The following is a 22,145-nucleotide window of genomic DNA, read 5'->3' as shown; positions in this document are numbered from 1 at the left end:
TGTGTTTTAACGTGTGTCCACAACTATACAACTTTTGTTTCCATTTATTTTTGTTTTTCGACAACATATTGTAAAGCTACCGGATATCATTCGGTTTATTTACAAAACGTCTATCAGTTAACCCGGGTTGAAACCGGGTTGATTAGCTAGTTCAAATATATATAAACAATTTTGTTCATAATGATAACTAATGTTATAATAATAAAGCATGTACATAACAAAATCATCGTATTAACTAATTAAATAAAATCAAATATATATTTATCTATATATACATAATATAACATATATTATACATTATAATATATAATATATTAAAAAAAATTCAAATTTTATGCCCCGTTCAAAGTTATGCTCTGTCCGGGAATCGGGTTTGCCCCTCCTCTAGGCTTCCCCTGTAAACGCCTAATAACTGCAAATATTACTTCCTCATCAACAACATCATCATCTTCAAAAAGAGATACGTATATGAAAATTATAGAAAGGAATTAGTTTTTAAAAAATAAAAAAGGGAATAATATTCCACTGGCATCAATGCTACTGAATATGTTCAAATCTTCCACAAAGAGTTAATATTCACATTGGAGCATCAAGATATTTTAAGGTACTTTGAAATAGTTAATGATTACGGAAAAATTATATCAAGGTATCTTGATACTGCATCATATGCACTATGCAGCGACATTGTATAAACCAAGTCATATTATGAAGTTATCCTAATATTACAGGATTATGCGAATTCTCACATTTTTATGCAAATTCAAATCTAAAATTTTTAGTACTTGTTATTTTATTTTTTAACTGATCGAGCAATACATTTACCAAATAGTATTAGAAGTGTGCATGTCATATGTAATACGTTCCACTTGCTACTTTAATTTAAACTTTATCGGTTTAGCTTATAACTTGTTATCATGATGACTACATTAAAACAAAAAATACAACTTTATATTAAAATAAAACAATATATAAATAAATAAATATATATATATATATAAATGATCCGTACTGCAGACTTTACCTAAGGTTAGGAGGTACTGCCACTTTAAAAAGAGTTACAAATTAAACCTTTGAATTTGATAAACATACATAGTCTTCTTAAATTTTACATAACCCCCCTCTGAACTTTAAATAATCCTATCTGTTTTACCTAAGATAGGTACTGCATGTTTTTCCTAACCTTTATATATATATATATATATAGGGGTTGGGTATTGTAAAACAAGTATTAAAATAAAACAAGATCTTGACCCTTAGATCATGGTTAAATTGATGCACGAAGATTCACGAATCAATTGATGTACGATGATTTTTATGATGCACGGTGATTATCACTGTTGAAAAACTTATTGTTTTATATATTTTACATTAATACTTGTTTTATTTTACCTGTCAAATAGCTTATTTGGGCTACGCAACTATTTAAGGCCACCAAATTTTATTTGCATTTTGGGCTTTTAATTAGCTATTGTTTTTTTTTTTAAATATATGACAATGTATGTGTGAACGTTTGGTGTCCTGTATGTAAACATACTACTCCGCCGTGCCTACCTTTTCCTCTTTCTTTCTCTCTCACATTAAAACTCATATACAGATTTTTATGTACACAACTTATATCTATCTCTCCTCAAACATATACTTAGTTTATAGTTAAATTAACGGAGCAATGTAATTATCCATTTATTTAACCTTAATTTACACAATATCTCATTTTAAAGATTAGTACTTAATAGATTTGATTTTATTATTAATTTAATCTGCTAATATCTTTTAAGTTTTTATCTATTTATTTATTATTTTGATTAGTTTATTGATTTTTTTAAAAGGCTGACAAATGAATAAGTTGAAGGTGTAAAGAAGTAATTTATTAAAGATATTCACTTTAATAATATGAAATAGCTCTTTGATATTCAAATATATGTTTGCAAAGTTTGTAAATGTAGTATTTTGAGATATAGTTTATATAGAAATGCTGGTCTTTGATATGTATAATGTTGGTTGGTTAGTAGTTTATTTTTGACGTTTTAAGCCCGGATAAAGGAGGTGAGATTTTGCTAGAGACTTCTAAAATAGGCATCCGCAACTAATCCTGCTTTAGGCCACCGAAAAGATCGAGCCGACACTATATATATATATATATTTACTAGGTGAAACCCGTGCGTTGCACCGGTCTATATTGATTTTTAACTGATTTATCAATCATAAATGGCGTACAGTAAAACAATTTATAATTTCGATCTAGTGAATAGTTATATATATGAAATAAAATAAATGTCAACATAGATTACACAATAAAAAGGTACACAAAACTAAAAGTATCAAATCTTATTGTAAACTAAAAGTATCAAATCTTATTTACAATTGAAAAGCTACAATTTGATTAAACAAAGATTAAATAAACAATTGTAGAATATGACGATTTGTTAATGTAGATTCTTACACATTGGCTAATGGGCTAATGGCTCTAGAGAGTCTCTAATGCAGTAATGCGTACTGAAGTTGTAGCTAGTTGTAAATCTTTGTAAACAAATGCCACCAATGCTCCCTCCATTCTTTTTTTTTAAATCAATATCCTTCTTCTTCAAAAAATCATAAACGATAATAGACTTGTATCAAAAGCCACACCTGAAATGGACCCAGCAACAGCGCCCACAGGCAACCTGCTATTCATTTGTCAATACTATTAACTCAAACTCTACAGACGAGTTTTAAAAATCTTGAGAGATAACTTGGAACTTACATTAAGTGGCCAATGTTTACCTAAGGAGATTAAATTTGAGAATGTGACCACTAAAGAAGGCTTTTGTACTTATTAGTTCCTTCTATCATGCATGTTTTGATAGGTCCAACATGCTATATCGTGCTAGAATGGAAACCAGTGGTTCAAAAACCTACATAAAATGCTAACATCTACTTAGTTTAAAATGCATGTGATAAATCCATATAACATGGCAATTTCAGCCAATTACTTACATATGGGTTGACCTGGATTGTGCTTTATCTTAAATGGACTAAATAAACAAAACTATTTGTAAGTAGATTTTTTCTAAGAAATTTAAGTATACTTTTAATGAATATAATCCTCTAAATATTCTATTCTACAACTGGGATCACTATTGTAAACAATATTATGTTTATAACTTAGTTGATTTTCTCTAAACTATTTTTATCTTAATGGGTTCCCAACTCAGCCCACACGAACCCGGTTTGTTTTAGCCCATATTGAAGTTGACTTAGTTCAACTAAATCCCGTTCCCCAAACCCAAATAACATCTACATATAAGTAAATAAAAAGAAGACAAATATTATGCTTTGTACCTTTTTATTGATGGAAATGGCTTTCTCAGGCTTGGAATAGTCAACCCGAGGTCTTCCTATTTAGACACATTATGAAAATATGCATCTCCTTAATCAGCTTTCTTTTACGCTTCATTTTAATTAAGTATTTCTTGTAGAGCTTATCAAGCAACACTGCTGAAATGGCAGACATCAAAGACCTTTCACCAGCCAACACTGAATCTGCTAATACTGTTGCCAACAACCTCACATTTGACCTTGGTTTGCACCCTTAGATCCTAGTACGTTAAAGCAAGAAGATTAGGATGCTAGTTGGGTCCCACCTGCCATCCTATCTACCTACAAAAACTTAAAAATTTTCCTATTAGACATTATACCCATTCCGTTTGTTACATAAAAATCTGCATGATTTTTTTTAGTAACTCGCTTGTCTAGTCATTTTACTAAATGTCAAGTGATATACGAATTGAAGAACTAAACAGTCAAAACACTTTGTTAAATGCCAAATATTGCAATGAACTATTCATAAAATGGAGGTAAAATTTGAATCTTGGTAAGCCGTTTTTGTTTCTTGAAACTCCATGATACAGAAGGAGTATTATCAACCCAGTAAGCAACAATGTTTGACACAATACTTTAGTAAACCATGTGTTTAATCAAAGGTTGAAAATTGTTTCACGTACTTGATAACACGTAACGAATTCAAGATAAAGTAATTATCTACATATGAAGATCCATAGTAAACCATTATGAAGTTCAGGGTTTCACATTATAATTATTTGGTGACACTATATATAATAATTTTGACTCATGTACTTATCAATTGGACAACTCAGGTTTTTAAATTATCTCTAACGGTTCAAAAAAAATTTAAAAAAAGGTTATTATATAAACATAAGACAAATGGGTAAAACGGGTTGAAAGTTGTTAAAACAAACTTTTGATGCATAAAATAAGATTATCAATCAAAACTTATAGCATTTGCATCATATTTGGCACCACCAACTTTTTATATAGAGTATACTTTAAACAAAAAGCGGGATATCCAGCCCATACGACCCTCCCGCTTTGCCACCTCTAGTTGCAATGAAGCATTTTTAAAACAGAAGACGTGCATTTTAAATGAACTGCTTGTAAAATGGTGAGTACCTCAACAAAAGGCTTGTGGAATGCTGAGTATTAAAAATGAACAGCTTGCAATCGCTTTCATGAATCAAATTAGCAACCCAAGATCCCACATTCCCCAAGTCCTGCAAAAGCAAAAGTCGCTTCTTATCAACATGATAAAATTCTCAGATGATATTTTCTTTCTTTATGGTCATAAAGACAAAATCAGCAACATATATTAGATTGGTGAACCTTCCCGACAACAGTTAATAAACACAACTTGTAAAAATACCCGAAAAAAAGTAAGATGTAAATGCAGTAATTATAACTTGAGCTAGGGTAATTATAAGATATTGAAACCCATATATTTCAAGTCTGAAGACGTATGATAAAAAGACAACTTTAACTACCATGAGATGCTTTTCACAGTCCAAAGTGAACATATTCTACAACTGCATTATTTGGCTTATAAGGAATCAGATTCCTAGAAGTTATTTTTAATACAAAACAAATGGGATCTCCTTTTTTTCATATCCCTACTCCTAAATGTGATCTCCATATGAGGAAAGGTCACTCTATTGATCTTCCTAGAAGTAATTCCTAGAAGTAATTAAGCCATTACACAGGATTGTGAGTCTGCCATAACATCACGCTTAATGCCAAGGACTTGTTCATTAATAAGCGAATATTATCTTAAATATTATTTCATCAACAAAGCAACTATTTCCAGCTCACACGTAACTATAGATGAAATGATATCGATAATGAAGCAACAAAGTAATCATTCCCTTTACTGTTACAAACATAAAGTATAATACATTAAACAAAAAACAATAGATAACATAATTAAAATATAATACAATCACCCCCAAATCTTATACCAAAACCCACTAAAAGCCCATTCACGTAATAGACATACTCAATATATGAAGTATAAATTTATACAACACATTCATGTAATAGAACCCACCAAAAAACAATTACTAAATCTTATACAGGAACTAAAAAATTTCAATTATAAAAATCACGTAAAACCACATACATCGATCCCTGCAAAATATATATAAATACTCATGATTTATATATCTACAAAACTCATACCGAAATCCCATAGACTGTCTAAAAAAACAAAAATAGTTACCCACCTACCCTTATCAACATGATTGATTAAACTAAAATACAGTGAAAAGATAAAATAAAAAATTCGTCATTTATATTTTGAAAAAACCATTTTAATCAATTATGATTTATATTTTCAAAACCCATTTCAAAACCGCTACATACATATAACAATTTACCAGATTTCTATTCACAAACATTCAAAAAAAGATTGATTAAACTAAAATACAATTAAAGGATCGTAAATTGTTACCTGGAATAGTTGTTGATTTCGTGATGTATAAAAAAACCATGCGTCTTTGATATGATATTTATATATATATAATATATATATATATATATGGGATATAGGGAGATTTAGACATTATTTTAAAACCCTAAATTTCTAAAGTTTAGGGATTTGAGAAAAAATAGAGAATAGGAAAGGATTTGGGGGATTAAACATTTGGAGGGAAATGAATAAATTTGACAAGAGGAAAGAAGATAAAGGTTGTAACCGATGGGATCTGGCTGTGTTTAAAGAAAAGAGCCATCTGAATGATGTTTATTAATAATGAGTTTAACAATTTTAAACAAAACCTTCCATGGTTTAGCGGTTAAAGACGCGTAGCTTCAGACTGAAGGTTGCGGGTTCGAAACCCAGAACCAATCTTTTTTATTATAAAGGGTATATATGGCTTTGGATACTTATGTGGACCCTACACGTCAGCACGTAAAATGCTGATGTGGCTGCTGACGTGACGTTTAAATCGTTCTGTTAACGCCACATTAGAAAAATCTGACATGACGAGCTCAAAGAGCGTCACCCGAACGCTTTCTGATAGCCTTTTATATATAGAGATAGAGATTCAATAGTTTAAAGCATAAAAGAAAATCTAAACAATAACAACAACTCCAATTATTCATTTCGATAAATATACTATTAGTTTGTTGTGTATTTTTCTTCGATAAATATACTATTAGTTTGTTGTGTATTTTTCTTTTTAAACGCTAATTGTCTTTTTATATATTTCAATTATAAAAAAGAAAACCTTGGTTATTTTTATGAAGACTTATGTTTCTAGTTTGGAGAACATGAATTCCATACCAAGACTTAAGCGTTAAGACCCAAATACTTATTGATTGTCGGTACATGATTGTATATATAAATATATAATAATAAGAAGAAATTATATATCTAACGATAAATTCGAAGATCATGTATATATCACCTTTTTAAGCTGAGTGGTTACTGTCATAGGAAATTTAATGTGTTTGAGGGTGTTGTTGGATATGTGGAGGTAGGGTGGGCTACGCTACTTGTGTGATACTTCACTATCCTACTACCCTCTATCCCTCCCCAACCCATCTTATCTATCTAAATCATTTGCCTTTATCATAATTTCCTTCCATCAACCATTCGTAACCGTTCATCCTTTCACTTATACTTTTTTTTCTACATCAACATCACCTTTTCATTTCTTTTACCTTCTATATTTCCCCTTAACCATTCATTTATCATTTAGTCCCCACCATTATTTAATTAAAAACACAATACCCTACAATCTTTCACTCTATATCCAATCAAAATAAAAAAAAATAAGAAAAAATATATATAAATAAAAAAATACCCCACATTTTGTCTTTTTACCTAGGTGATCACAATCACCTTCTTCCCTTCACCTACACTCATCACCTACACCCCTTAACCATTCACCCTTTTCACCTTTTACCCTTCATCTACATCTATCATCTACCTTTACAAATGGTCTAACAGGGTATTTGTAATTGAGTTATTATTATTATTTGATTATTATGTTTGTATAATGCAGATATTGAAAAAAAGTGTTGATCAAAATAACTGATTACTTGCGTTTTCATGAAGGGAAAACGCAATTTTGAAAAAGCATGTTAGGACATACTTTTTCAAAACGCAGCTTTTAAATGTATAATTTATTTACATAGACAATATCAAACATCCTTTGAACTATCCATGTTTTTTATTTATTTTTATTCTTCCCCTTATTCTAGAATCAAAATGATTAAACGGGTTAAATAGTAATTAAATATTTTACTAGTAACTATTGATATTTCACCTCTCATATGTCCAGCAGTCCAGTGTCAAAGACTTGGAGTTGTTTACAATTTACAATGTTTATAAAACTTTATATTTTAATTTATTTTTATGTATCTATTTAGTTTTAAAAATTTTTGACGATCTCAGACTGATGTAATTTAGTTATGTAGTTTAAGTTACTTTTGTTGGTATCATACAAACTGTTTGGTGACCCAGGATGAAAAGCTTGGCTTGGCTACCGTATATTTGTATACTAGTGTATTTTTATATAAAAATATTTGCTTGTTTTTTGATATTTTTTTTAACAACGAGTTATTAGTTAACATCCGAGACATCTAATTGGGCAGTATGCGAATTTCAAACCACAGATTTCTGAGATGAAACCCATGACTCACCCTGCCCACCCCCAAGAATCCACTCCTATACATGTAAGAAGTGAGATTCAAACCCTAATGGACTTTTCTCAAGATCTAAGACCTTGTCAATGAGCTACCAAATCATTGGCAATCATTTTTTCCTTTTAAGAAGCTAAAGTCACGTTTGGTTCACATAATATGATGAAACTTGATGGAATTGAATTTCATTCTTTAGTGTGTTTGATATTTAAAGATAGAGGAATCTTATTCCGTGTTGGATGTAAATATTTCATTATTTGATCGAATCTACATTCCTTGGGGATAGTGGAAGAATTTTCATTTCTTCCATTATTTGAATTTTCAAAAGTAAAAAACATTCCGCCAAATTCTCATTCTTTCAAATTCCAATTCCTTTAATAGATTTCGTTTTTTTCAAAATTCTGTGACCAAATGCGCTCGAAGAAGTTTTATGTTTCAAAAGAATCGCACAAAGCGGATCTTGAAAACGAGACCAAACCGGTCGGTTAATTATAAACTATCAATCTTTTGATTGATCAATTATTCGAGATAAATACTTGACCGACCCGAGCTTTTAAATGACCAAATCAAAATTACATGGACCAAGGAATCAAGGATCGGTCTAGGGACCTCTATGTTATATATGTATGTGTGTGCTTTTGTGAGTGCATCAATGCATGTGTCTAATTACGAACCAAGTTTAATGGGAGATAGAGTATACAAAAGCTATTGATTGTAAATACCTGCAAATAGGGACTACTTTTTGTAATTCAGATTGTAAATATTCAAGTGGTCCTAAAACCATATATATGTTATAATTAACCACTAGTTTAAACCTTAGTGATCAGAGGTATCTTTTAAATCCATTATGTGAGTTTCAAAGATGAGTTTACCCAATGTCTCAAGTTTGAGTCTTGGGTTCCCATCTCAAAGGAATTTTTCATAAGGAGGGGGTTGGAGACCCAGAAAATCTCTGGTTAAAAATTGTCTCCAACATGTTTTAATGGAAACTCACTTAAAATATATATATATATATATATATATAGGGAAAAGGGAATATAAGGTTGTCCGACACCTAAGCTTAGGTGTAACCCCTCACATACTAATATTTTATTATTTTTGTTTAATGAATAAATGCATGGGCCCCATGATTTTTATGAATTAAAAAAATAATATGTGAGTGTTCCACACCTAAGCTTAGATACCCGACAACCTTATATTCTCATCCTCATATATATATATATATATGGGAAAGATAATTTGAGACCAACTAAAAAAAGTCCCAAAAAGGACCATTGATTTTCGTAACTTACACACCACCATCATCATCTACTACGATATACAAGAGTTTTTTGTAAAAACACTAAGCCTTTCCAGCGACGGGCCCACAGAAAAATCATGTGTAAGTAACTTACACATGTGTATAATGGTGTACAAAAATCAATGGTCCTAGTTGGTCCTAAAATAAGAGGTGGTCTCAAAATATCTCACCCATATATATATATATATATATATATTATATAATTCCCATGGACTATTTACTACAACATGTACATGTGGTCCAATTCATACAATGATTATTATTGGTTTCAATGCTTCATAAAGTTGACACCATTATTTTCCGTTATTGTATTAATAATAGTTTATAACTTCAACCATATGATTAATGCTTATATATAACTTATTTAAAAGATTATAATGTGTTAGATATATGTGTGAAAAAATAACTTGTTTTTTTTATTTAACTTTCTCATGATAAGCAAATTAAAGTTTTTAAACATTTCAGTTTTGTTACACACAAAAGATTGGCGACGTAACTTGTTGTTTTCTATTTCCATATAATAACCTACTATGTTTACTCATTAAAAAAAAATAAAGTTAGATTAAAATTAAGGAGTGAGGTTATTCAAATAAAGAAAGACTTCGACGTCACATTTTCATGTACGAAGTCTCTTAAAAATGGTGGAGTGGAGTTACTTTTGTAAATGAGGGCAACCCTGCTACATTGTGTGTAATTGTTTGGAAAAAAATAAAATAAGAAAAAGGGTGAAAAAATGGCTTAGAAAAATGGGAAAAGAGGGTAATAGATGGAGGGCACAACCAAATTTGGTCGTGAAGGCAAAAGGCAATATTCATATCGACTCGGGACAGTGTAAAGGGCGCTAGGGGGCTACTAGGGGATGACTCAAAGTTTAATCCCTATTTCAATCAACATTACTAAAACCAACAATAATAAAAATCTTAACTTAACAGACATCATATCAACATTGTCGCTTTTATGATGATAACCTAATCGTGTGAGACATTATAAAATTACGAGTTTCAGTGTTATCCACTTCCAAAATTATCCACAAGTTTATTAACCATATTATTACGCAATTTAGTCATATCATCCAGTTCGCTGTAAAATCGATTGGTGAAATCGGATTGGACACCTTATATGTCAATACCATCATCCATAGTTTGAACACTAGCTGATGCTCTAAAGGGGGCAAGTAACTAGAGTAGTTTTTATATTTTATTTATATGTCAAAAATAGATTGAAATGAATTGAAACATACACTATTTCGAAAAAGTTTTTGTAAAACGCAAACCGATTTGAATTTCCCATTTCCATTAAAATTACGGATGTGATGTACTTTTGGATATATTAGAGTTCCTCCCAAGTGTCAGTCATCTTTGTACCCTTTTTTCTTGATTCATTTTCTGTGATTGCAGTTCAATTACTTCTGCTTCACAAGTATTACTATTACCTAAGCAACCATATGCATGGTACAACTGTCTAAGTACATGGTACAACCAGTCAATGGACATGAAGTTGTGATATGTACTTACATTTTTATATGCCCCGACGGAATCAAACTTTGTTATTAATAGACATTAAATTGCTACAAATGAATGAGCAAAATGTCTCCACATTTTAAATCTAGCTTGTTGAGTATATTCAACTACCCTTTGTACTGCACCTTTCACGATGTTTAAAGATAGGGTAACTTAATTTTTAGGATAACGAACGATATGTAAATTTTTATTTATCATAATGGTTTAAAAAATGCACATGTATAAAACTTAATTATACATTTTATATCTAAAGTCTATTTTATGTATATTATTAAAAATGTATAAATATATAATGCATCTTAACCAAAATCTTAAGGGTGTATTTAACAAAACCTTAAACGCCTCTATATATGATTTGAAAAAACTATAAATGATCACCTCTATTTTTGTATGACACAATAGTCGGTAATTATATAAATTATTGTTTATCTTATTGTATGATTTGATTTCATGGCCGTCTTGTTATACAAAGTTCTTCTTTGGCAGAAACATTTAATAAAAACTGAAAAGTTCCAAATGCATCCCTTTTGTCTTGCATGCATTTCCATGCTCTTTCATTTCCATATATATAACTACGTATAGTTGTATGCTAGATTTTAGACCCGTGTCTAAGATATTATCAATATTAAATCTTCATACTTTTAAGTTATAGAAGCTTATAATTTTGAAGAAATACGGTTATAAGTGTTATATTTGTAGTACAATAATCATATATTTGTCACTATAATGATTAGCCTAGACATATTGATAGAATTGTTTGTCGTAGTCATTCCACAAGCCACATGCTATATATAATAATTTCTCCATTATAGAATATTTTGAAACCAGTTATACTCATAATGTGATATTATTATGAAAGATAATTAAGAATTAAAATATAAACATATTTGTGATCTTATACTTGACATTCAAGTATATGTATTTAATCATGATGCGCACCCATAACACGCATAGGTTTATTTTCAATCACTTGTTCTATGATAATATGATAACAATTAGGATTGTTTTTATATCCTTTGATAACAATTAGAACTCTTGATTTAAGTGACAACTGTAACATTAAACATTAATATGTAAAACTAATATATAAAAAAGAGAAAATTATGTACCTTTTTTTTTATTGAGAGATAAAATGAATATTGAATGTAATTTATATTGATTTGGATTTAGGATTCAAGTAACCCTTTGTTGTAAATCGTGTTTGGGATATGTATTTAGAGTTCACATTGTATTTATATCAAATATTATACTAAATATTAATATTTATAATTATAAAAATCTAATATATTATTTGTTAATAAGCCGTTAGGTTTTAAAATAATTTTTTGTAGAAAATATTTCATATGTTAAATTTTTTTTTTAATTTAATTAAATGATTATAAATTTTAAAACATTCTCTCAAGTTGATGGCTAAAAATAAATATAAATTAAGTATTCAGGTCTAAAAAGTGTAAATTATTGATGGAAAATAAAAAAGTGTAAATTAATGAGACTTTTTCTACAAATTAATATAAATACTAATATAATAATATATTTGGATAATGATTATTATGATTTTTAATTTTTAGTTTATTTAAATGATGACATCATCAAAAGTCAATTTGATGAAATTGAGCGATGTGATTGGTTAATAAGTCATTAGTTCAATTGTCTTATAGTATATATTAAGATTAAGATAGATGTATAAAAAAAATGATTGCGCATTAATAGATTGTAATAATAGAAAATCAATTATAATTTAAATACCTAAACTAGCTTGTAAGTATAATGAATCAGTGTCAAACATATAGATTTTTTGATGAAGTTAGTATAAGGTTTTCTAGAATTATAGATATGGGCTTTTTACTTCAATATAATGATGCACTGCACGATTGAAGCAGGCTAGCTATTTTTTCGAAAATTCGGTCGATACATGATATCAGAAAAACTTCACCGTATAATAATGAAGTCTTGCGCGTACCCTCAGTGCCGGCTTAAGCTTTTCGGGGGCCTTAAGCGAGATTAATTTTGAGGGCCTAATTGATTAAGATACAAATTAAACTAAATACAAAAACTAAAAAAAAAAAGAGTTTATTTTATATATATACTAGGCTTCCATGTGAAAAGAACGTAAAGAAATAAAATTTTGCACCATCTTTATGAGAAAGTCTTTCATATAATCAAAGATTTATCAGTAACTCGTTGTTGGAAATCTTTTCTGAGAGAAAAAATCAATGGTCAGACTTTTTTAATTTCTTAATAGTTAGGTTTTTTTTTCTTTTTTCGTTGAAGGTTGTAACTTCATTTGTGTGATGTCTTCTTTTTTTTCTTCTAAAGGTCTGTCATTAGGCCATGATGTTTATTTGCCTATTTGTTTTAGTGAGCATTCTTGTTACTTTGTATAGTAATAACTAATAACATCTAACACATAAGTTCAAAGTAATACATTAAGGCCAAAATATAAAAATTGAGGACTTTGTATTTTTGGGGCCTTAGGCCAATGCCTAACCTCATAGTAAATTAAAGTCGGCACTGCGTACCCTAGACAACAAGATGTTGATTTAGGCCGTTACAAGTATTCGAAAGAAAAACCCCAAGAATTGTCATCCCTAAGGATCAAACTCGATCAAGACCCCGGGTAAAATCTGAAAGTACCTTTAACCAGTTGAACTAATGATCATTGACGCTGACTAGCTATTGATTTCAAAATGTGTGATTTTCCTAATAATTAATCTGAATTTATGAATTATATGAGGATGGTTTCGGAGATTAAAATAATACTCATCACACCAGAGAAAAATTTCTCTTGTATAAAAACAGGCCCGGTGACAATTATTTTCTTGATCAAGAAGTTTGAAACGCTACGTAGAGAAGTAATCTTAACCTCGTGGATGCGACTAGAACTTTTCGTCTTTTCTCATGTACGTAGCCCGCGTAAATTATAGATAAAGAATGAAATAAATTTTTTATGGCCGGCCATATAAATGAATATGTGCAAATGTAAATAAATTAATAGTTAAAATGAAAATAAAAATAGATTAAAAATGTAATATAAAGGGAATATTTAATTTTATGTGATAAAATAATAAAATGATAATAAACAATATAAAAATAATTAGAATTACAAATAAGAAACAATATACGAAGACGACAAATACCACTAATGAACAAGTAAATGAGTGATATGGCTTTATCAATCTTGATCCATACGACTTTTTTCCTTGATTTTATGATGTTGAATGGTCATACATGTGATTAAATGAGATATTTATGGAATTTTACTATTTAATTAAAATTTTTTTGAACGACATTCTATTATATTCCTATTCCTAAATTACACGTATGCCTTGAAACCAGGATTCTCGAAAATCCCCTATTAATTCACTTTCACAAATGTGAGAAGTTGGACTCAATCGAACCCAGATGGATTCTCCCAAAGTCAAAGATGTTATCAAATATACAAAATTATTATTATGTAAAAAAATTCTCGTAGTTCTCAACAAATATTGAGTCCTCACAATAACTTACATTACTTATCCTTTAATTTTGATATTCCAATTGGGGTAATCCTCAATATCTGGTGGAGTCATAAAGATGCGATATAACTTCATTCAAATTAAGGATGACAACGTGCAGGGTATAGGGCGGGCCTAACCAATCCTAGATCCGATTAAAGTTCACCGTATCAAACCTGGACTCGGACTCCACAGATCCACGTTAAATTTACTCTCGAGTAACGGATATTCCTACAGGTAATTGCAGATCCGTTATTATTATTATTATTATTATTATTATAATTAAAAGCAACCTTTTAAATGAAGTTGGTAGGGAGCCTAGAAAACTTTATTATTATTATTATTGATAAAAAAAAAAGCATTGAATTCAATACTCCTTTGATCATCATATATATATTACTATAACTAGGTTTAGCCCCGTTCGTTGCACGAGATAACATAAATTTCTATCAAATAATTCAATAAATGTTCAATATAAAAAAACTATCATCGAAGAACGAAGATATTTTTTTATGTAATGAAGTAAAATATCAAATGACAAAGTAATAAACATTATTAGAAGGAAAAATTATAAACCTCAAGATAAATCTTCACTTTTTTTCATCCTCCATCACCCCTTCCACAAGGAATGAATATTTCACCATACTCTCACTATCTATGTAGGAATTAATCTTGACTCAGTCATATTATCTAGTTTGAGTTGGTTTTATTTAAGTTAGTATTTGAGTTGGTTTAGTGTTACTTCAAATAAATGGTATAAAGTCATGGGGTTGACCGAATTATTATATGCAATTGAGAATATGGACATTATGGGTCATACCCATGACCAATTCCTTAGGTAAAGTTGGTAATTTATTTCCTTATTTTTAGGATCACATGAGATGTAGTTTTGCCTATTTAAGGCTTATTCAGTCTGTAACATCCCGAATTCGTTTATTCATTTCGTTGACTTTGACCGTTAGTCAAAGTTGACTTATCGTTAGGTGGCCTTATATTTTAGGCGAATAATTATGGTGTTAATTATTATGTGTTTACGTGGATAAATATGGATAGGTGTCCATTTATGGTGATTAAATGTGTTGATAAATGTTTACCATTGATGCTTGTTAAGGCGGTATGTATTTCCGATAGTGTTAAATCAATATTGATGTCGTTAAATTAGATTACTTGAGGTTATTAATTAAATAATAAGATTTGAAGGGTGTTGGGTGTAAAATTAGTAAAACTAGTCATTCCGTCATTCCTTTGTAATGAAGTTATATATATATATATATATATAATAAAAAAAAGGGTTAGTCGAGTTTTGCGTAGTCGTCGAACGAAATTAAAAAAAGGGGGTTTTGAGCTATTGTTTCCTGGAGTCGTGCGCAGCAAAGAGAATCAAAATTAAATCCATTCTAGACGTGTGCGTGTGTGTATGATCTTGGGTCTTGTGCGTCAAACAGAGATAGGGGAGGAAAAAACGTTGATTTCAACATAAAGGTATTGTTGTCTTTTGCCTTTCCGAAAATTGCTATATAATTGTATATATATGTCTTTTGTTGTTATTTTGATTTTGCACTAGAAAGTTTGGGAATGAAAATTGTCCTTCTGCTCTAGTTATTATATCCCACGTAACAAATATTATTAAATTAGTGTATATCATAAAATATATGTTTTTCAGGCGTCGAACGTAGTGACTAATAAATAAAAAAAAAGAGATAATCTTGATGTTTTCAATTGTGTTCCAAAAAAAGTATACAATTTATTCATGTATCGTAGGGATCAACAAAAGATATATATAAAAAAAAAAAATAAAAGTGTCTGCAACTTGTTTTGTACGGTTTACAAGAGAATAAAAGGAATTGTTGGTTTCTTAATTTTTGTGGTGTAGTCACATTCTAAAGCTAGTAATGTTGTTAGTATTGTTTGTGGTGTTGGGACACTTGCATGGGTGTCAAATGGTGGGGTAAAAGACATTGTTTTATTTAGAAATATAAAAGGAATGGAGATTGGTATTTCTTTTTTTGCTTCTGGTCGTGGGGTAAGGAAAGGCAAGACAAATCAATTGTATCATGCTTATTTGACTAATAGTAATAATAAAGGAGTTTGCTTTTTCAAGACTAACACAAGACAATTGTATCATGCATATGTGGGGTGAGGGATATATGAGGGAGGTTGACCGGGGTATTATTCATGCATGTTTATGTAGTAATGAGATGTTTATTGCATGATTTATTTTTGTAGCTTGTCATATGAGTAGTGAATATTTTGTGTGGACTTGTTGACATAGAACACTAGACATGATTTAAGTTGCCATGTCACGTGCACGATAAGGGCCCTAGTGTTGATGAGTAGATTTGGTTGCAACCTATTTGTGTAGATAAGTCTCGAGCATTTGGTTGCAACCTATTTAGGCTAGTTGTGCTGCATTGATCATTTGGGGGCACCGTACATGTTTCTCGTCTGACCCAATTAGCGTTGGTAGAGTAATTCCGGGTGAAGTGATTGACCACCAGTGTGGTAACGGGTTACTCATGGATTTGGTTATGCATATCCATAACGACAATGATGGACCCCGTAAGGCTTACCCATCTACTCGGGTGTGAGGTTTTCTATTTGGTCATGTGGCCGCCTCACACAGCTTATTTGTGCAGATCTTATTTGGCATAACCTTTGCGTTGATTGTGTTGTTTGTGCAGTTAAGTAGCTAGTGTTGACATGGAGGATTGCTAGACACATTATAGGATTTGATATACCTATTACGCAGATTTTGTGTTGATATTGTTGTAGTGCCTTTATGTATGCATGAGTTGTTTTATAATTGATTTAATTGGCAATCCTTTTCATTAAACTAACTTGTTATCTTACTCAGCTTTAATAGCTGACACTTGTTTTTGTGAAAATGTGTTGTGCTCTCAGGTTAGGCAGTAATTGGCGACTTGGTAGCATGCTTGTGAGATGAGTAGCTTTTATTGGAGCTTATGGATGTTGGCTATAGTTACCCATAGTTGCATTTATTTAAGTAGACCTATTTATTTAGCCGTTTGGCCGTTACTTTGTTGGTTTGATTGTGGGTTTCATTTGGTTTATTACGATGATACTTGTTGATAACACATTTTGAGACATTTATTATGTTTTATTGATTCTGTTAGGAATCAAATGAGATTTTTTAAATGTTGCTTCCTCAATTTGTTAACGGTGTTATGTTCAAAGCTAAAATTTTTTTTGAAATCCACATTTTTATAAAGAAGGGTGTTACACAGTCATTGAATGAGAAATAAGTTTCACCTTTGTTTTCTATATATTTGTACGTATTTACTCTCTTTTCATATTAACATACATAATATACATACTGAGTGAGGTTAAGAGTGATAAAAACCAAAAAAAAAGATAAAACTAAAAAGGTGAGAGGGTGAGAAAGAAACCAGATTTACACTACCATCACCACTTTGCTACCCACCCCTTTGGTACCTATAGGGAGGGTGGTGTTCCAACTGGTCACCGGTCGATCACCACCTTGCCTCCTTACGTATTACGTCCACCCTCAAAGAATTAAACATAGAGTATATAAAAACATAAATTCAACTTAAATTAAGACAATATTTTTTTATGTTCCAAGTAATCTAAAGTTTATATTTTTGCAATATATTTATGTTGGAAAATATAAATTAAAAAAATTTACATCTCAAAAGATATTATATTAAAAAAAATTAAGAATCATTATTATTTTTTAATAAGAATTAAAAAGATCTTTAAAATATGGAAACTTTTTTATAAATTTGGAATATGTCATTAATATATATTTTAGGTAAGAAACTATTACCATAAATCTCTTTTATATATATGTTAAGTGTCATCTAATTATATAAATAATATTTTTAATAGTTTTTTGTGGGATTTTAGACCGAATATCTATCATGTTTTTCAAAATATAAACAAAAATCTCATTAGATCAAGTGGTTTATGTTTCACATAAAAAACTTAAGGTTGTGGGTTCTAATCATGTTTATGACTTTTTAATATGCTATTTATTCATAATTAATACAAGCTATGATGATGATTTGTCAAGTATGTATAGGTGTTAGCTTACGTGTTAACGTTTAAGAGACTAACGACGTGAGATCGCCACGTAGGAAAAAGATGATGTGACGAGCTCTGAGATATGTCACATCATCAAATTGAGATAGAGAATTTTATATATATATATATATATAATGATAGTTACAAACTTACAAGTTACAACACGTATAAATAATGGGAATTTATAAAAGTATCACATATTTTGATTAATTTATTAAAGCAATCTGTTACATAACTTGTACGTTATTGTAGTATCGAAATTTATCACAAGAATTTATTAAAGATGGCAAGGGACTTGTTAACAAACAAAGGCAGAAGGAGGCCCTCCAACAAGGTCCACATGATCATATGTACCATCCTTGCCTGCAAACCTAACCTAACCAAATGGTCCATGGTGAGGACCAGACCACCGTCAGCCATATTCCAAACCCACATGCACCAACATGCAGGCTTTCAGTCCTTAAGCCCTTTTCATTGCATTTACTATCATTGAACATACACATACTCAAAAAATAGGACATATATACGCAATTTTAACAATCATCTAGCTATTCAATTTAACTCAAAACAAGATTAGGATCATTTTGATTACACAAGTATTACATCAAAAGTATTTTTACCTAATTTGACACCCTTGACCGCGGAAATAACATCACAACGGCACTTCATTTACACTCCTTTACACCAAACGGACGAACACTAGCAGCCAGTTTATCAACAGGAAAGCACAAGTTTGAGTTGTTCCATGCCCCGAACCGCCTTCCCATTTTAACATAGAATTCTCGAGGGAATTTGAGGTCACCGGTGAAGTCGTTTCCATGGAGATAGATAGCACTCAAGTTAGACAACTCAGCTAGTTTCGGTGAAAGATTTCCTGAGAGTTTATTGTCGTTTAAGCCCAAAAACCGCAAGTTTTTCAGGTTAAGGATTGACTCGGGAATCAAACCGGACAACCCCATGTTTGAAAGATCCAAAACCATGAGGTTAAAAAGGTTTTGCAAATTAAAGTTCATAAGGTCACCACTAATGAGATTGTTTGATAAGATCAACTCTTCTAATGAACTCATTTCTTGATTTACAAAATTCAACTCACCAGAAATCTTGTTGTCACTAAGATCCAAAAGAGTTAAATTCTTCAAATTACTAATCTCACTTGGTATTTCCCCTACTAATTGATTCTTACTCAAGTCAAACTTCAAGAGAGAAGTCAACCCTCCAAAAGACATAGGCAAACTCCCTGACAATGAGTTTCTACTCAAATCCATAATCAACAATTCACTCAAATAACCATAACTTTCTGGGATTTTGCCTGTAAACTTATTACCAGACAAAACCAACCTCTTCAAATGAGTTAGATTACCAATGCTGCCTGGTAAACTGCCCGATAGCCCGTTATCTATCAAAACAAGTGATTGGAGCTTCTTCAGGTTACCAAATGTGGCTGGGATTTGAGCAGTTAAGCCGGGGTTTGCACGGAACTCTAGGGACTCGAGGGTGTTTGAAAACGAGTCCCAGTTAGCAGATTCAACCGATATCGGGCCATGGCTAGGTGAGATGATACAGTTGAAGAATGATAAAGATTTCAAGTGTTGAAGTTGAAACAAATGAGGTCTAAATTCAAGATTTGGAGCACATGGAAGAGAATTATCATGAATTTGTCCAATGCTCAAGTCTGTCACATACCAGAATCCATCAAAAATGTCGCATGAAATACCCTGTAGAAAGAAGACAAGTAGACAGTATTATTATTAGTCTTCAAAATGACAAATAAATAAAATAAAAATGTTGACTTCTTTTTTACTCATAATGTAAAAGTTTTTTTCAACATATTATGCAATAATGAAACTAATCAACTCATGTTGAGATAAAATTAGTATGATTGTAGGTCCAACAAACAAAAAAGGTAAGTAAAAAAGGTTTATCATACAAGCACCAACTCATGAAAGAAAACTTTGGCTTTGAGTCTTTAATTTCAACTTTTGTCAACCTTCAAGTGTTCTTAGTTAAATGAAAAATAAAAATTCTCACCAATTGTTAAACATACATATCTAGATACATACAAACAACATTAGATTGAGTAGGGGGGACACGCATTCTAAAACAATAATAACTTATAATCTAGCTAATGACTAGTACAAAACTTCAAATAACTAAAGAATACGTACAAGATTACAATTAATGTTTGGTAACTTATTCTTTTTTTCTTTTACCTATCAATACTAACAGCTAACAGATATTGAGAAGCATAATAATATAGTTAATGACACATTGACAAGTACAAAGTTTCAAACAAAAAAGAAAAGAAAAAGAAGAATCCTACCGACAGAATTAGATTTATATATAGATAAGTTTCTTTTCTGCTATAACATCTTACAATTATTTGGTTATTAGTCTAGCTATATTGAGTGAAAAAAATACCTGAATAGGAGTCCAACCACAAGGGTCAGGATAAAGATCTGACCCATTCCACCAATTACCAACAAACCCTTGAATAGCAGAGTATAAAGCTTCTTGCTCTGTTTTCACCATTGGAGCTCCTGCTAAATCTTCATTTGTTTCTCCATTAATACACATTCCACACAATCCCACCATTATCAACATCAAAATCACAAAATACTGATCATTTTTAAAACTCAAATCCATCACTATTTCTTAGTCTTACACCCACAAAATGAGCTTAAAAAACAGAGGATTTAGTACTTAATTTTTCAAGAAACTAAAACTTATCAAGAAATTTGTGAATGTTTTTCTGGGTTTAGTGAGTTGATAGATATGAAAGACAACCCATGTTTTATATACGAAAAGATGTTTCACCAAGGTGAGATTAAAAGAGTTAAAAGTCAGAAGAAAAAACAGAGCTTTTGTTTAAAGAAAGTGAAAAAACAGAGCACATGATGATAAAATAATGTATATAATGAAAGGAAATCCAAATGCGATTTATCTCAATTTAGCAACAATGTTGAAAAACCAAGTTAGTTTTGCAACTAGAAAAAGTCCAAAATGGTAAATAAATGTTATACAAATTAGGGAAAAATGGGAGAAAAAACACACAAGAGAAGCTGAAACAGGGAGCTCTCATTTCCATGTTGTTTTATAGCAAGGCTAAGGTAGAAAGAAAAAAAACAGAGTAGAGTGGCAGAGCAGAAAGATGAAACAGCTAAAAACATAAAAATAATGCACAAATATCAATGTGTTTGCTATAAATGTATAGATTATATGAAACAATAGGGGGTCTAGAGAGGGTGGATGTGTTTAGCTTTTTGGAGATGGGTAATTATGGGGTTTCATTGATTTAGATTTATGAAGAAAGAAAGATGGCGATGTGAGTTTTGGATTTATGGATGGTTGGAAGAGATTAAATAGTGGTTAAAAGGGTCTATTGAAATTTTTTTCAGAGAAAGGATGGGGGACCAATATATGCATGTTGTTATGTGTAGGATGTATATGTATGCATGCAAATAAAACAAAGAGTGTAAATGATATAATTTTTTAGTCTTTAGTGATGTTTATATTTGTATCTTTTTCCTGAGTTTGTATCTTGTGACATGGTTTTTTGGAATTTCATAAATCATAGAGTAACTTACCAAAAAAACAAAACATGGTTTGGATCACAGGATCAATGTTAAATACCTTAGCTTCTGGAGAAAGAAGTTATTAGTTTGATTTTTAACTCATATAAAAGTTGGATGATCTTTTCTACCATTTATGTAGAAAATGAAAGCAGACTCTCTGCTTAAGTATTGCCTACGTCTTAACCTCTCTTTATACATTGTATAGGTATTGAGATTCAAAAAT

The 22,145-nt window shown here is 30.6% G+C and overlaps 1 protein-coding gene and 1 long non-coding RNA gene across 6 annotated transcripts; both read right to left on the bottom strand.

Annotated features, from left to right (window-relative positions):
- Positions 1 to 2,338: 2,338 nt before the first annotated feature.
- On the bottom strand, positions 2,339 to 5,821 carry LOC122598457. 5 transcript variants are annotated; one of them, XR_006323625.1, is made up of 4 exons: positions 5,777 to 5,821; positions 4,447 to 4,547; positions 3,319 to 3,636; positions 2,339 to 2,660 (listed from the first exon to the last, which is right to left on the bottom strand). It is a non-coding gene; the product is annotated as an uncharacterized LOC122598457 (long non-coding RNA). The 5 variants fall into 5 exon arrangements; XR_006323624.1 differs by lacking the exon at positions 5,777 to 5,821 and adding an exon at positions 4,734 to 4,766; XR_006323622.1 differs by lacking the exon at positions 5,777 to 5,821 and adding an exon at positions 4,697 to 4,759 and having other exon boundaries at positions 3,319 to 3,645.
- Positions 5,822 to 18,852: 13,031 nt separating this feature from the next.
- LOC122595946 (piriformospora indica-insensitive protein 2) lies at positions 18,853 to 21,663 on the bottom strand. Its single transcript, XM_043768428.1, has 2 exons — positions 20,769 to 21,663; positions 18,853 to 20,065 (listed from the first exon to the last, which is right to left on the bottom strand). Exons 1-2 carry the CDS (start codon positions 20,991 to 20,993, stop codon positions 19,016 to 19,018), a joined length of 1,275 nt encoding a protein of 424 aa, XP_043624363.1. The 5' UTR covers positions 20,994 to 21,663; the 3' UTR covers positions 18,853 to 19,015.
- Positions 21,664 to 22,145: the final 482 nt, after the last annotated feature.

The sequence above is a fragment of the Erigeron canadensis genome, chromosome 4 (assembly GCF_010389155.1).
Source record: "Erigeron canadensis isolate Cc75 chromosome 4, C_canadensis_v1, whole genome shotgun sequence".
NCBI classification, from domain to species: Eukaryota; Viridiplantae; Streptophyta; class Magnoliopsida; order Asterales; family Asteraceae; genus Erigeron; species Erigeron canadensis.
This window is presented reverse-complemented; position numbering and strand designations above follow the sequence as displayed.